Source organism: Hypanus sabinus, chromosome 8 (assembly GCF_030144855.1).
Source record: "Hypanus sabinus isolate sHypSab1 chromosome 8, sHypSab1.hap1, whole genome shotgun sequence".
In the NCBI taxonomy this organism is placed as follows: Eukaryota; Metazoa; Chordata; class Chondrichthyes; order Myliobatiformes; family Dasyatidae; genus Hypanus; species Hypanus sabinus.
The window spans coordinates 68,643,519-68,661,677 of NC_082713.1; the positions used below are offsets into that span (position 1 = coordinate 68,643,519).

At 39.8% G+C, this 18,159-nt stretch overlaps 1 protein-coding gene across 1 annotated transcript in view; it reads right to left on the bottom strand.

Annotated features, from left to right (window-relative positions):
• Window positions 1–18,159, bottom strand: part of pcdh19 (protocadherin 19) — a 162,777-nt gene that overhangs the window by 42,858 nt on the left and 101,760 nt on the right. Inside the window, exons 2-3 of the mRNA XM_059976524.1 lie at window positions 13,527–13,585; window positions 5,880–6,052 (exon numbers count right to left, since the gene is read on the bottom strand). Of these exons, the coding sequence (XP_059832507.1) occupies window positions 5,880–6,052; window positions 13,527–13,585 (232 nt within the window). The remainder of the gene's footprint in view (window positions 1–5,879; window positions 6,053–13,526; window positions 13,586–18,159) is intronic.

Sequence of the window (18,159 nt, forward strand, 5' to 3'; positions counted from 1 at the left end):
TGCTTAAAACCGCCCTTAAACAAATGAGTAGGATCATGCCATGTCCTGCTTGCTCTCCATAGTCCTCCCACATCTGTAATTACACCTTGCATGATTGGAGTATCAAATAATGTTTGCTGCTGTGGCTGTTTTACAAGGTGGAACAGCCTACGAGTGATGAACTAGAGTTCAGGACGCAGATCCTTAGTATTTGCTCCCAGACCACCCTAACAGTTACCTTGACAGTTTATTGTTGTCAAAGGCTTTTGAATGACTGATGAAGATACATTTCAAAACACTTTGAACATATTTAAATACTTAGAAACAAAATTTAATTAGAAACACTTCTGAGTTTTATAAATCAATTTAAAATTCTAAGATTCAATAAAGTATTGGGTGGTATGGCAGCACAGTGGTAAGCACAACACTATATTGTACCAGTGACCCAGGTTCAATTCCCGCCGCTGTCTGTAAGGAGTTTGTATGTTCTCCCTGTGACTGTGTGGGTCTCCTCCCACAGTCCAAAGACGTACCGGTTGGTAGGTTAATTGGTCAGTATAACTTGTTGCATGATTAGGCAAGTGCTAATTTGAAGTTGCTGGGCAGAAGGACCTATTCTGCGCTGTATCTCAATAAATAAATAAATAAATGGAAAAAATACATACTTATAATCACATTTGTTGACCCAGTCCAAATGACCTGAGCCAGATTTAAAATGATGGTCATGACAAATACATGGCTGAGGTGTTGGATGTGAAGGTGACCCAGCCATTCTGCTTGGAACATCTGTGTTGTTTCTCCAGGTAATGGAGTGTCAGGCAGCAGACAGGGACTAACCTCCAGCTTGCCTTTGACTTCCTCAAAGTACTGCACAGAAAAGCGTAATTCAGAAGTGAACTGGCCCACCGGTAGTATATGGCAAGTATTTCTCTGTGGAGTTGTTGGTGAATAGTAAAAGACACATATTAAGCCAAATTTCTTTGGCCTGTTCATCATTTCTTTGAAAATTCTTCGGCATTTTATTAAGCTTAGAACAAGTTGTTGCTGCTACTGATCTAAAATCTCAAGTCGAGGTGAATTGAAATTCACTAGTTATTTACCTTTTGATCTAATTAAAATTCCATCATTCATTTGTGGTCCAAATAATGCATATATTTTTATTGCTGCTTTGGTATTTGTGAAATTGGATTTCATTTCACTCATATCTTTACTAGATGCTGTATCACTAATTGGAGTTATTCATGGTATCTCACAGGTACCTGTGACATTATTTCCGGAATTCTGATATTTCCTAGTTGGCTCATTTCTTTTTGCTTCTGAGGAGAATGAGATGAACACACCCTGGGGATTCACTTTGTCAGCATGGAGCTCAGGCTCTGCAAATATGAATTTCATTTCAAATTCCACTTCTAAAGATAGCATTAGTGCTTTTTGCTAGCTGAGATATCGCAAAGAAAACAGATGAAGATCAGTTGAAGGAGACTCTGTCTCATGGGTAAATTCTTTCAGATATTTGGTTTATAATGCATATAATCTTTTGTACCAAAATGACCCTTGCTCATTATTCAGCGCCTTGCTCATTAAGTCAGTGACCACTTTATTAGCTACCTCCTCTATCTAATAAAGGGGCCACTGAGTGTATGTCTGTGGTCTTCTGCTGCTGTAGCCCGTCCACTTCAATGTTCACCGGGTTATGTGGTCAGAGATGCTCTTTTGCATCTCATGTGGTTACTTGAATTACTGTTGCCTGCCTGTCAGCTTGAACAATCTTCTTCTCTGATCTCTCTCGTTAACAAGATGCTTCTGCTCACAGAACTGCCATTCACTTTCTCCGTAAATTCTAGGTATCGTTGTGTATGCATTTCAAGGAAATCAGCAGTTTCTGAGATGCCCAAAGCACCACATTAGGCACCAACAATCTGTCAAAATCTCTTAGGTCACATTTCTTCCCCATTTAGAATTTTGGTTTGAACAACAAGCGAACCCTTAACTGCATCTCCATGCTTTTAATGCACTGAGTTGCTGCCACATGATTGGCTGATTAGATATTTACATTAACAAGCAGGTATACAGGTGTACCTATTAAAGTGTCCATTGAGTGCAAGTCACTGGCCCTGAAATGGTCACAGATTGATGTTTAGTAATGTGTAATCAATAATTGTGAACTGGCTGATTTAAAATTCAGAAAGGAGATTCTCATGACATCAGATGGAAAATCTAAATTGTAGAGATGGACAATAAATGCTAATATTGCATTATTGGCCAAGTCCTGAAAAATAAATGTGTATAAAATGCCATCAATGAGTTCAGAGAAGATTTTCTAGAATGTTGCCTAGGATGGGAAGTTTCAGTAATGAGAGGATACTGAAGAGACTGCATTTGTTTTTCTTGGAGCAGAGGATGCTGAGGTGGGACCTGATAGAGGTACAAAATCATGGAGGCTTCAGTGGAGTGGATTGGGAAAAACATTTCCCCATAATGGATATGTCAGGAAAGAGAGGACATAGGTTTTAAGTGGGGATTAAGAGATTTAAAGAGGGTCTGCAAATGAATCTTTTCATTCTGAGGATGACTGCATTCTGGAATGCACTGTCCGAGAATGTGGTGGAAGCACGTACTTCCACTCATTGAAAAAATATCAGGAACAGCACACAGACCATAAGATACAAGTGCAGAATTAGGCCATTCAGCCCATCACATCTGTTCTGCCATTCTATCATGGATGATTCCAGATCCCACATGACCCCATACACCTGTCTTCTCACCATGTCCTTTGCTGCTCTGACCAATCAGGAAACTATCAACTTCCGCCTTGAATATACCCACAGACTTGGCGTCCACCACAGTCTATGGCAGAGCATTCCAGTTTCACTACTCCCTGGTTAAAAAAATTCCTCTTTACCTCTGTTCTAAAAAAAGGTCACCCCTCAGTTTTCAGGCTGTGCCCTTTAGTTCTGGATGCCCCACCATAGGAAACATCCTCTCCACATTCACCCTATCTAGTCCTTTCAACATTTGGTAGATTTCAATGAGATTCCACATTCCTCTAAATTCCAATGAGTACAGGCCTAAAGCTGCTGAACGCTCCTCATATGTTAACCCCTTCATTCCTGGAATCATCCTCGTGAACCTCCTCTGGACTGTCTCTGATGATAGCATATCCTTTCTGAGATATGTGGCCTAAAACTGTTGACAATACTCCAAATGCGACCTGACTAGTGTCTTATAAAGATTTAGCATTATCTCCTTGCTTTTATATTCTATTCCCCTTGAAATGAATGCCAACATTGCACTTGCCTTCTTTACCACAGACTCAATCCGTAAATTAACCTTCTTGGAGTCCTGCACAGGGACTCCAAAATCCCGCTGCGTCTATGATGTCTGAACAATAGTGTAGAACAATAGACCACACTATTGTTCCTTTTACCAAGATACTTCATCATATATTTCCCAACGCTGTATTCCATCTGCCACTTTGTTTGGCCATTCTTTCAATTTGTCTAACTCCTACCATAATTGCTTTCTCAGTCAGCACTACCTAACCCTCCACCCATCTTCGTATCATTTGCAAACTTTCCCACAAAGCCATCAATTGCATTGTCCAAATCACTGACAAACAATGTGAAAAGTAGCAGTCCCAATAACGACCCCTGAGGAACATCACTTGTCACTGGCAGCCAACCAGAAAAGGCCCCCTTTATTCCCACTCACTGCCTCTTGCCTGTCAGTCATTCTTCTATCCATGCCTGTATCTCTCCTGTAATGTCACAGGATTTTATCTTGTTAAGCAGCCTCATTTCTCCAGCTTCTGGTGATTTCTTCCCTTTTCCCCTCACCCCTTTCTCTTCTCCTCAACGGCTGTCACCTCCTGCTGTGCTCCCCCTTTCCTCCTTCCTTTTTCCCCACGATCCACTCTACTATCAGATTCCTCCTTGTTCAACCCTTTCCCTCTCCCATATATCACCTCCCACTTCTCACTTCATTCCCTGTCTCCCCATCTTCGTATTCTGGCTTCTTCCCCTTCCTTTTCAATCCTGCTGAAGGGTCTCAGCCTAAAAAGTCGACTGCTTATTCCTCTCCAAAGATGTTCTGACCTGCTGGGTTCCTCCAACATTTTATAGGTGTTGCTCTTTCTGCAGAATCTCTTGTGTTTATGATGTCCATTGACACCATCATCTCCGATAATAATAAAAACAAACAAAATGTGCCTCAGTTCTTCTCTGATTATTTTGCCTTTTGACTTAAACCTCTATCTTCCATTTACCCATACTGGAAAGAGCTCCTCCTTTATTACATTACCAAAACTCCCTATATTTTAGTTGCCTTCTGTCCATTTTTTCTTGCCCTTCATTGTTCCATGGAAAACATTTCCACTTTCCCTAGTCTTTCCTCCAGTCTCTTATTGGTGTTATCATACTTAAATTACCTTTGAACCGCTTTAAGACTTGGTCATTCCTTTTTGAACACTAGGCATTTATGACAGAAATTTATATCCTTCTAAGAATGAGCCTATATTTGGCATGGACTAGATGGGCCAAAGGGCCTGTTTCTGTTCTGTACTCCTCTATGATTCTGACTGATAGTGATATATTTATTAATTAATAAAAAAGGGATAATAAAATCACAAAGATTCCCTTTCAGTTTCCATATTCAAAATGATAATCTCCACACACAGGTTGATGATAACACTGATCCCATCCGAGGTTATTGAGATTTCATCCTGTCTTTCATCTCTGTACACACGTGTGAAAAACAGCTTAATTTTCAATCTTCCAATGAGAGAGCTAGGACCTGTTTCTTAAGGATATTGTAATTACACAGTTTTCAACTTGTATCAAATGATACTGCATCACAAACAATCCGTGGGCAAAAGGCTGAATTTTTATATAAATTGAACAATTGCCATGTGATCACTACCTTTACCTTTAATAACATCTCTTTTAATTTTCTGCAGTGCACTGTACATCTCTGTCCATTATGAATTGCTAGCTCAGACATTATAGCTAAAGTACTCCCGAAATACCTCCCTTCTCTGGATCCTCTGCCCTGTTGATTTGAAAGGAGTAGCAATATCATGGTAACACTATTTCCACCACCATGCACCTCCACACTTTGTCTCATCGTGAACACACATTATTTTGGACAATAGCTGATTCTTCCTTCTAACACCTTAATACTGCAATAACTTCTTAAACGATTTGCTAAACCAAACACCCAGTATCACTTGCCCGCTGCTATCAACGTGCAAGCCAATAATGGGGTACAGCTCATACTACCCACCTGATGACAAATATGAAAATCCAAAGGCATAGATTTCTTTAGCAGAGCACCCCTGGTTCAATGGCCCAAACAGTGCAAAAATAAACAGTGATTACTGGAACCATGACAAACTATTTCATGAGGGAAACAGCAAAACCAAACAACTTAATTTATGTTGCTTTAAAAAAAAATTAAACAGTTGTCACTTCAAACAATAACAAGACAGGGATTCTTTGTAATTTAGAAACAATCACTTAAAAACAGATTCCTGCCGCAAAGATTTTAATGCAGAAACAGATTTTAAATGATTCAAAAAAATGGTTGATTTGAACCTGATGAACATGTTAAACTTATCACAAAGATCTTTAGAAGCCAAACTACAAAGTTGTCTAATTTGAATAATCTGATTCAAATTTTAAAATTGCAAAGAATACCTCCTGTGACAATACTTAAATTGAACCAATATGAAATTCAATTTTTGAAGCATGAAGTGACTGAGTTAATTTGAGTGATTACATGTATATGAGCCAACATCATAATTAGTGTCAGTAGCCATTTCTGACAGTTGGAATTGCTCTAACAATGGAGGATGCAATGGAAAATGCCATTTGTCGCACCAAAAGATATCATAACCATCTTACCTTGTTCAGGTACTTGAGAGCCGGTGGAATTGAGTGTTGTATTCAATACTTCATTGATGGCTGTGTCGCAGCACAGACCCCTGTGTGCATCATGCTCGCTGTCAGTCTGGTCACTTTCCTCATGTCCACTGTCCTTGAGGCTGTTTCGTTCCAGGTCCTTGAATGTGGAACTACTGGAGTGTGAAGCAATACTGATTTATTGTCATGCCTAGTAGTATCAGATAACGCTCTCCTTATGGAAAAGAAATGTATTGCAATACACATTGCTTCACATTAAAGTCCATCAAAATTATATTGCCAGATATTACATTTTGTGTCAAAATATATCAGAGGTTATATTTCTTTAACCCACCCCTTCCTCCATCCTCAGACTCATAAAGATTTCAGAGCAAATTTAGTTATATGTTTCTATTTCATCCTTCCCTGCTCTGGCTCTGATGAAACTGCCCTTCCTCGATTTCCAAGACCTCCTTGTTAATTCCTGCCTTCTCAGAATTGGTCGACGAGTGACCTCTTGTGTACCTGAGCTGATTTGAAAGGCAACATACAGCTTGGCGGATTACCGCTGCAGGATACTGATTACGTTCAAATGGGGAAAATGGCAATTTGAAAAAAAATGTCATTTATTTTCACATCATTTATAAAAAGGGAAGCTTCCAGAATGGAAACAAAAAAAGGACATTTTCTTGCATTACTTTCTTGATAGCAAAATTATACTTGCACTGTGGTTTAATATATTAAAAAAAAACTCTTTGTGAACAGGGTCTGCACTGGAGGCTGATTGCAAACATATGCATGTTTGGGCAGGGAGGAATGTAAAATTCTGCGCATGCACTCAGGCCATCACCTCTTCCACTAATTAGAGTGTCAGAGTAGCAAGTACAGTAGTTGGGATATGATGTTGAAGTTATATAAGAAGTTGGGGAGCATTGCGCATAGTTCGGGTCACCTACTTACAGGACAGCTATCAAGAAAATTGGAAGAGCACAGAGAAAATTTTCAAGGGTGTTGCCAGGACTGAGGAACTGAGTTATAAGGAAAAGGTGAATAGTTTAGGACTTTATTCTCTGGCTCACAGAAGAATGAGGGGAGATTTGATAAATGTACACAAAATTATGAGGGGTATAGAAATGGTAAATGGAAGTAGGCTTTTTTCACTGAGGTTTGCTGAGACTGGAACTAGAGGTCAAAGGTTAAGGGTGAAAGGTGAAATACTTAAGGGTTACTTCACTCAGAGGGTGGTGAGAGTGTGGAATGAGATGCCAGCAGAAGTAGTGGATAGGTACGGTACATGGATGGAAGATGATAGAAGGCTATGGTGTGGGTCAATGGGACGAGGCAGAATTAACAATTTGGCATGGACTAGATGGCTCAAAGAGCCCTTTCTCTGCTGTAGTGCTCTATGTCTCTACAATATGGCCAAATTTGAAGTTTGGCTGAAGTTAACTTATACTGTGAGGGCTGGATAAGGACCAGTGGTAGATCAGACAATTCTTGTATGAGTCACCTTATGTGTTTCTCTTGTATTACTTGGAATTGACCAATATGTAGCTAGGAACCAACATGGTTTTCGCCTGGAAACTGTGCTCAATTAAGGAAGTGCCCAGACACCTGAGGACTTTGCAAAACATTTTGCTGTCCATAGGCATTTGAAGCCACAAGGGATAATTCATTGTTATCTGACATTGGAAGGACATCCATAATCATCTGATGCTGGGGACATTGGGTTGGAGTCCATTGATCATGGTCTTTCGACATCAGGGTCTATTCAGGAGAAAGTAACGCTCAGAGATGGGAGGGGGCACCCATAGTTCTCTGACTTGTCTGACATTGGAACAACATCCTTTATCAAGTAGTGTAAGGGAACCAGCATTATCTTATGACACTGGGGGTGTCAATGTAATTATCTGATACCTATGGTTATCTGATGGTAGGGTCCCACTACAGTCATCTGATGGGGGCGGGGGGAAGGCAGGACTGGCTGTCCATGGTCATCTGATACTGGGGGGAGGGCAACGACGATCATTTGACGATGGAGTCTGTCCATGGCTATGTGCTTCGTGAGATACCCCCATAAACACAACGGGAAAATTATGTGAAACGGCAATGAGCAGTAGGGTCTGATGCTCCACAATGATCATTTCCTTCTGCAAACACAAAGGAGGCAAAAGTGCCTACGATGCATCATTGCTCAGCATGGTTTTGAGCATGGGAGATCCTGCCCTGCAAAAACTAGTGAGCTTTTAGAGGTTACTTAGAAAATCAATGAGGGCAAGGCAGGAAACATATAAATTATAAAAGTTCAGCAAGGCTTCTGACAAGGTATTGCATGGTCAGCTGGTCCAAAAAGTTTGAGCATAAGGGATCCAAGGCATTCTTGCAAACTGCATCCAAAATTGACTTGCTGTTCAGAGACACAGTGTAGTGGGGGAGAGTAGTTTTTCTGATTTCAAGTGGTGATGTACCAGAGATCAGTGCTTGGGTTTTTGTTGTTTGTATGACTTGGGTGAGAATGACTGAATTCACTAAGGACCCAAAGATAGATGGAGTTGCAAGTAGTAAGGATAGTTCCCCAAGGATACAGAGGGACCCTCGGGGAGCTATCAAGCTGAACAGAGCAGTGGCAGGTGGAATTTTTGTCCAGACAAGTGTAAGATATTACATATTGATGATCTAAAACTGGCCAGGCAGGAACTGTAGCACTATCGATGTAGAAAGGGACCTGTGGTGTACATTAATAGTTCCCTGAAATAGTTACACAAGAGCAAAGAAGGCCATGATCTGGGACATGATGTTGCAGATATGCTAGACATTGGTAAGGACACATTTGGAATACTGTGTGTAATTCTGGTAAGCAGACTACAGAAAGGATGTGGTAGTGTGAGAAGGAGTGAGGGAAGATTCACCAGGATGTTGTCTGGCATTGTATGAGATTATGAGAGGCATAGAAGAGAGAGAGAGAGTCACAGTCTTTTCCCAAGGGTAGGAGAGACTAACAATAGAAGACACAGGCTTAACATGTAAGGGGAAGACTTAAAAGAAAATAAGAGGGTAGTAGGATTATGAAATGAGCTGCCAGGTGCCAGAGGAAAGTGGCATGAGTGAAATCAGGCACCTTAGCATAGATGAGTCGGACCAGATGTCTGTTTCTGTGCTCTGTCTCAATGCCTGATAAAATGATGGAGTGCAGCTCTGAGGAGAGGGAAACCAGTTACGCTCTCAGAGTGAAGCCAGTAAATAACGCCGTTAATATCCTACCTGACGTAATTTACAATCGTGATATTTAAGCTGTTGCATAGAGTTTGAGATCCTTTATTGTCTGTGTGTGTGCCAGAGAGCAAATGCAACACAAACGAAAATGGCCTGTATTTCATAGTTCTACCTATCTACCTATTTTGCAGGGTAAAGAATTACAGCTGCTTGAGAAAGCAGACAGTTAATTACATTAGACTGAGATTCAGAAAAAGTCCCAGTTGACTAGCAATGACATCTTGCTCTCCAAGTGCTCAGGGAGGATATCAGCACTGAAATAAATAATATGACTCATTATGGGTTTTATTTTATTTTATTTTAGTTCATTCAGAGAACATTCTGAATTCGGTAACGTTCAGAGCTGGCTTTCTCTGCACAGTATTAAAATGGGCAGGACCATTCTGCAGAGAAATAATGGGAGAGATTAAGCTGTAATTGGCAATACCCCATTCAAACATTCCATCGAATGTACACAACAAAAAAACTTGCAAAATCATTGTGCTTGAAGAAATTGAAATCGCGCCTTCTATAAAAAAGGATTGTGTATCCTCTTCAATTATATATATTTTAAATTTTCTCTAATATGAAATAAGTTATTGAGGGGTAGGATTGAGATGAAAAGAAGCAGTTCATGCTGTTTTGTTTTTAATAACAAAATTAGCCCATGCCATGGGGTCCGCATTGTAGTTTGGTATACTGACACAAACCCTATTAAAATCCAATGTTAATTCCACTACGTCTTCAGTCGCTCAATCTGGCTGTCATAAAATAGAGGCTACACTGGCCTTAGCAGCCATGTGCCATTGCCAAAGGCAGCTCGGTAATGTCAGAAACACTTGGGAATCTTTTTTTCCAGTGACTAAAAGCAACTTTGTATTTGGCTTTATGGTCGAACAGCTCACTCTCTGGCCTTGCTTATTAGATATAGTGACTTACAAAAGATCTGTCATTTCTAATGGAGCCAGAATCACAGCAACAATAAGTTGAAAACAAGAAGACACAGATGGTGATGGAAAGAAAGAAAGGATAGTTGTCCAAAGAAACAGAGGGACCCACATCAGCTGGAAAGTTCAACAGAGTAGTGCAGGTGGAATTTTAGTCCAGACCAGTGTGAGATAATACGTTTTGGATAATCTAAAACTGGCTGGACATACATCTAAATGGCACTGTTGACCGACAAAGAGACATAGTGGTGTATATTAATAAAAAGCTGTTAAAATATTGGAATTGCTGAGAATCATATATACATGGTACCAAGCCACCTTATGAATTTATACGTTTTAATGAAACTGCTGCACTACTAATTTCCCAAAACTATGGGGGGGGGGGGGGGTGAATTGTCGATTTTATCTTGCATGCCATGGAACTTAACATAACATGGGACATTTCAATTACAAAAAAACTTGCAGCTTTGCGGAGATGCAACTGACTTTTCTCTTTCTCTGAAGCTATTTACATTTATTATTGATACATGTTTCGATGTACAGTATATTAACATGTGGAAAGAGTGAACAAATAGCATCTAAAGGTTGTTTATTCTCTATCCTTTTAAATATTTATTGTGATTGAAGAGCACTATTATAGACCAGCACTGTGGACAGAGCATAGCCATATGTTTTCATTAACTGGAGCAATGAACCCCATTTAAAGCGACAAAACTGTACAATTTATCTTGAACAAGCATTTTCTTTAAGTGGTTTGAAAGGAACTGACTTCTATATCTTTAGATCTAAACAGTTTTGCTTTGCTATGGTTGTCTAGGAGATGAAGCCGTGTTTCCAGGTTGTATGTGTCATAGTGGTACAAGGTCAAGTTGCTATTCTGACCCTGCTCCCAATTTCCTCAATGCCAAGAGATCAGAGCTTCTATAGACATGTCATCATGTCATTCACACGGAAGCCTGAATCTTCTTCACCATCAACTATCCTCATTGTTTTCATCTGAATATAAGCAAAACACAAATATACTAGATCATAACATGGAGATAAAAGGCCAATAATACCATGGGTCAATGTAAATTGTTGGTCAAGATTGAACATGTCAAGGGTTGAGGTAGGGCATGGAACAAAGGGTCAATGGAAGGAAAAGAGTCAAAGGAGGGCACAGTTGGCACAATAGAGGAGCTGCCTTACAGTGTCAGAGACACTGGACACTGACCATGTAGAGTTTCCATGTAGCTTAAATGCCACTCTAAGTTGTTTCTAGTATGTAGCTAAATGGTAGAATCTGTGGAAACTTTTAACGTAGAACACTACAGCTCATTACAGACCCAGGATGTTGTGCTAATCTTTTAACCTACTCTAAGATTGATCTAACCCTTCTCTCCTAAATAACTTGCCTCTCATAATGAGCCTATCTCAGCATTTCTTATATGCCCTTGATGGATCTGGCTCTACCACCACCCCTGGCAGGGCATTCCATGCACCCACCACTCTCTGTGTGAAGTACTTACCTTTGACATCCCTCCTATACTTACCTTGTATCACCTCAAAATTATGCACCTCTTGTATTAGCCATTTCACCCGGGGAAAAAGTCTCTGACTATCCACTTTATCTATGCCTCTTATCTTGTACACCTCTATCAAGTCACCTCTCATCCTTCTTCACTCCAAAGAGAAAGTCCTGTCTTAACCTGTCATCACAATACATGCCCTCTAGTCTAGGCAGCATCCTAGTAAATATCTTTTGCATCTTCTCTAAAGCTTCCATATCCTCCCTTTAACAAGGCAACCAGAACGGAACAGAATACTCCAAGTGTGGTCTACGGTTCTGCAGAACTGCAACATTACCTCGCAGCTCTTGAACTCAATACCCTGATTAATGAAGGCCGGCACGTCATACACGTTCTTAACCATCCTATCAACTTGCACAGCAACTTTCAGAGATCTATGGACGTGGACCCCATCCTGCCATTAGCCTTGTGTTCTGCCTTCATATTTAGCCTTCCAAAGTGAATCACATCACACTTTTTTTTTGAGTTGAACTCCTTCTGTCACTTCTCGGCCCAGTTCTGTATCCAGTTAATACCTCGATGCAAACTATAACAACCCTCCTTCCTGGAAAAGACCCTCATTCTCATCTGGAGAGTTTAAAAAAAAAGAATTAACATGGGATTCCTGAAAATTTCAGTTTCAGAGTGGGCCAGAGGGTCTGTTTTTGTGCTATATCTTTCTATAGCTCTAAGTCAATGTAAGACATGAAAAGTCAGGACAAGACAGAGGTCATGGTAAATTTTGGTCTAAGCAGGGTACAGGCAAGGCAAAACATGGGACAAAACAAGGAATATGTAATAGGAATCTCAAGTATAGGAAGGGTTGAGTCAATGGAGGACATGTGCCAAGCACGATATGGTGCTTCCACTATGGTAGGTATGAGATTTGTGAGTCAAGATCAGTTACCTGGCATGGTAAGCCTTGTTTCAAAGTGGGGTGCAGGAAAGGCAGAGCACTGATCACACTGTGGATGGCATAAATGCGGTGTGCAGTAAAGATGCAGCACAGCAAGCCATTTTGTTGAGTAGTTCTATTTATTTACACTCCGTGTTACAAAATGTGTGAATGCTATTTAACAATCATGACCTTCTTTATACACAACTACAGATTACATGACCCCTTGATGAACGAACAGCAATTCGCTCTGCCATCCTTAGCCCAGAGCTTCCTTATAAGACACGGAATATACATAGTTAAATTGCTATCTTGCAATTTTTGGGTCCACGTTTGGCCAACTGAAAACAAGGGAACTTAGTCTGAACTGAAGAACCAATCAGTAAGGCTCAGGTGGAAATCAAATAAATTTAGAGCAGTCAATTAGCTTTAAAGATATTTTTAAACTATTGAACAATCTTAGGCCAAATAATTTCCAATTCAAGTCTGCATGACTCTGCACTTAAAAGCTGTTATTTTGTTCACCACCATCTGATTTAATTCCCTAACTCGCCCACTTGCAATTTTCCCTGCTGGTCTCACCAGATTTTTTTCCCATTAAGCTTTGGCTGGCAGGGAGTGTTCTGACTGCATCCTCTCAGCACACTGTCCCTCATCATGCTTAGTGCTTCTTTTCACAAAGTCCCTCTCCATATGTTTTGCTTTTTGGTCAGTGTCACTTGAATTTCTAGAGACTCCTTTCAAAAATGTTTTTATTCCCTTTGTGGATGCTTTGAAATGGAGGCAATTTCGAGTAACATTCAAAATTCAGACATTTCCTTCCGCACCAAGCCAAGGCATTTCTTGAAAAGTCTGACCAGATCTATTTTTGAAGTGAGTGAAATATGCAGTCAAATTTCGCTATATCGCAATTACATCAAAATAACAATAAGCACTATGAAAAGCAGATGAATTCATGATGTGATACACTCGCAGCATTTAAAAGTGTGGAAGGAAAAGTGTGACTTACCTTTTAATAAGATGCTGTCTGCTGTTCACGTAGCTTGACTCGATGGAGTAATTTTCTGACTGAAGAAGAAAAAGAAAGTTGCATAAAAATAACGATCCTATCACTCGGAGCTCTTGCTTACTTGATCTTACAATTTGGTCCATTAACGTAACCAACGGGAATACATACTCTTTCCTTCAGGAAGCACTGCAGATAAAAGCTACTTAGTGCTTAATCCTTTCAGTTCATCTTTATTTGAATGCCAATGAGCTATCATTCTTCCAGATAAACTCATTGAGATCAGCAGCCTTGCTGTTCATTTCCAATGCCAGGGAAAACAACGTTCAGCAGTTGTAACTGTAGTTCTTTACTTAGTGACTTATTGTGACAACAAGACAACTTCAAAACCACACCAGCATGTCAGGCGTGTACATGAGAAATGAAGGAAAGCACTTAAATAGAGTTGCACAAATAGAGAAATCTAGGTTCTTGTTAACTTAAAACATTAATCCATTTTCAACTTTACATGTTTCTTGGCCTGGTGACTATTTTTAGCATTATATATTTTATGGCCTTTATATTTCCAGCATTTTCATGACCTGATTTTCAAAACATGAATCTATATTATGTTTAATTATTTTCTTAAATGTATTTTGGTCAAGTAGCATGTGAGAGCATGTAGATTTTGAAAACATGGAAGTGACAGCTGGGAGAATGGTAAAGAAGGGAGGGGAAACTTCCTGAAAGCCTCTTCAGATCTGAGCTAAGTTTAGGTGCTCAGCTGAAGGTAGCTGATATTTTAGCACTACTTCAGGACGTCTCAGCCTGATGTTTCAGACCACAGGGTTCAAGACATGCTACGGTATACCCATAATCTATAAATACTATAGGTTAGTAACAAAATGTCTACTTTGATCAGATCCTGATGAAGGGTCTCGGCCTGAAAGATCGACTCTTTATTCCTCTCCATAGATTCTGCCTGGCCTGCTGAGTTCTTCTGGTATTTTGCGTGGGTCAATCCAGTTTTTCACTCCACCTGTGCATGTACTCATGCATATGACTATTAAACTTGATTTGACACTTCACTCTCTGGATTAGTAAGCAGTGGTGCAAACGTCAGTAAGAGATCACATTCCTGACCATGTCCCATGTGTATGTTGGACAACTTACTTAGAGGGAAGTTCAAGGCAGCAGCCAGTTATAATACCAGATGACAATACTCATTTTTGGTTGAGGCACAAAGTCTAAAGTACTGGGGGCTGTCTAAGCCCTTCGAATTGCAAGTAATTCATAGGAGGAGAGTAGAAAATGGGGAAAAAATAGCCTGAAATATCTTCCCACTCATTGGTGTCACCTTACTTCACCCAGCATAGATTTTCATTGTCCCTGAGTTCTTCACAAGATACCAACACTGCAGCAAATAACTTCATTACTTTTTATGTGAAGTCAGTACTTTGAAAGTATCCTCTTGTTCTCCGCCAGCATGCTCAGAAATTACACTGTGCCCCCCCCCCAACTGGTTGAGACATTTTTTCTGTATTTATTCTGCACCACCATTGTTTTCCTTATTTGTTGCGACGTTGTTATCCTCTTGCACGTATCCTTTACTGTCACTATTCATTGTGTATCAAGGAATGAAACAACCCTCGTTCTTAACATATAACTGTCCCTGACTACTGTACATCTCCTCTTCTGCTGCTGCTACCCTCCCAAAAACCACCATGTAAGCTAACATGTCTTCTTTTTATTACGCTATCTTTAATGACTCATTTTAACCTTACACATAATATTCTTCATTAATGAAGCAGAATCAATAGATTCTCTGAAATATATTTTAACAATGCTCTTTAATTGAATGCTTTAGAATTTGATATAACAAAATTATGTAGGGTTTCCTACTCCACAATTTAGCAGTTTTACGAAACCAATAGAAATACTATTGAGAGTATGAATTCACAATTAGTGCCTTGAGGACCAAGCTGATGAATTCTGATTGAAATTAATGGAAGAAAATTATTATGCACAAAATGTTATTTTCATAACCTGAAGAACATTTTATACTTTTGTGACAGATTTAACACCATATACAAGCTCAACCCCACTTACAATTTTGCTGACGACACCACTATTGGGGTTGTTCAAAGGTGGTGAAGAATTAGCCTACAGGAGGGGGACTGGAAATTTGGCTGAGTGGTGTAATAACACCAATCTCTCAATCAATGTCAATTAGATCAAGGAACTGATTGAAGGCTTCAGGAAAGGGAAACCAGAGGTCCATGAGCCTGTAATCATTGCAGGATCAGAGGTAGAGAGGGTCAATAACTTTAAATTCCTGGGCGTCACTATCCCAGAGGACCCTGGACCCATATATAATTGCAAGAAAAGCACGGCAGCACCTCTGCTTCCTCAGGAGTCTGTGGAGATTATGCATGCCATCAAAAACCTTGACAAACTTCTACAGATATGGGGTAGAAAGTGTGTTGACTGGCTGCATTATGGCCTGGTATGGAAACTCCAAAGCCTTTGAGTGGAAAATCCTACAAAAGGTAGTGGATTCGGCCCAGCACATCACGGGTGAAAACCCTCCCAATTTTTGAGTGCACCTACGTGAAACGCTGTTCCATCACCAATGATCCTCACCACCCAGGCCATGCTCTTTCTTGCTGTTGCCATCAGGTAGAAGGTACAGATGCCTTCGGATTTGCACCATCAGGTTCAAGAACAGTGAATATCTTCAACCTTCAGGCTCTTGACAAAAGGGGATAACTACACTCATTTAAGGACTCTTTGATCTTGTTATTTCTTGCTTGTATTTATTGCTATTTATTTATTATCTACATTTGCACAGTTTGATGAAGGTTTACAGTTCCTGATGTTTATAGTTTACAGATCCTGTTTACAGTTACTGTTCTATAGTTTTGCTAAGTATGCCCGCAGAAAAAGAACCTCAGGGTTTTATGTGGTGACATGTATGTACTCTGCTAATAATTTCTACTTTAAACTTTGATTTATTTCTCTTACTGTGCATCAGAAGTCAGCTTAGGAGCGAGTCTTTTAAACACAATTAGTTTCCTTTTAATACAAAGAAGCAAAAATATTGTCTGGCTTCAGCTGAACTGTTTTATTAATAGTGAAAGTTTTGAAGTGAAACTATAGTTTTATGTTGGGGGGGAGAATGGGGGAGCGAGAGAGAGAGAGAGAGAGAGAGAGAAATGTTGCACAATTTCTGAAGAAAGGACATCAAAGCAGTGCCTGTTCTCTTTCTTCACAGATGCTACGTGACTGATGAATGTCACCATTCCACCGTCTATTATTAATTTGCTTTTCAATTACAGTCGGCCTTCCTTATCCGCGGGTTCTGCATGCGCGGATTCAACCAACTGTGGATCGGGAAAACCCATAAGTTCTCTCTCCAGCACTTGTTGTTTGAGTATGTACAGACTTCTTTTTCTGTATTCTGTATTCCCTAAGCAATACAGTATAACAACTATTTACAAAACATTTACATTGTATTAGGTATTATAAGTAATCTAGAGATGATTTAAAGTATACGGGAGCACGAGCATAGGTTACCGTGTATCGGGATCGAAAAAAACCCCGAAAATTACCCCTCCAGCACTCGTTGTTTGAGCATGTACAGACTATTTTTTCTTATCATTTTTCCCTGAACACTACAGTATAAGAACTATTTACATAGCATTTACATTGTATTAGGTATTATAAGTAAGTTGGAACAGGTACATCCGGTATTATTTAGCATTAGTTAGTCAAACGTTTCTCTTAGTATATTATATATATTTTACTTTTCTATGCATGTAAAACACTTAAGTAACATATTTTTTTTCAATAATTAAACCACTGCATTGCTTAGTAATAATTGTAGCTTTCATCGGGGCAGGGCCTTTCAAAAGCTCCATTAGTCTCACTTTATCCTTTAAAATTGATGCAATCGTTGACCGACTGTAGCCTAACGCTCTTCCAATGACCGATGGCGTTTCACCTCTTTCTGATCGCTTTATTATTTCCATTTTATTTTCAATCATGATCATTTTCCGTCAATGGAATAGAAACACTGCGGGTGGCGGGTCCGGAGCTCCTCTGGGTCCTAAAGTCCACCTGTACTGAGACAGGACTTGAGCATCAGTGTTTTTCGGTATCCGCGGGGGATTGGTTCCGGGACCAATCCCCCGCGGATAATGAGGGCCGACTGTACCCTGTTTATTTAATGTGGGACAGCAATGAATCTGTGGCATTGAAGCTACTGCTTTATAATATTTAACAAGAGAAACATCTGACTTCCACCCTCAATCTCCACATGTACCATATGAAATCACTTCACATTTTCCAGGACATATTTCAAGTCACCTTTCGGTCTCCTATTCCCATGAGAAATGGGCCATTTCTTGTTCAACACATGCAACTTCATCCACTTCAGAAGACTGCACAGATGTTAAAGGGATCTTCTATGAGATGTTCCAGGTCTCACTGTATTAACTTTCCAAACAATAAATAAGAGCTAAGTAGCTGCAACTGCAATAAGAAATAAGATATGCACCATCGAAGTTGAACCAACAAAGTATGCCTTGACATGGGGAGAAAATACTGCTTTAACAGAGCTTCTTAGAAGTGGCCCTTATAAACATATAATATTGCA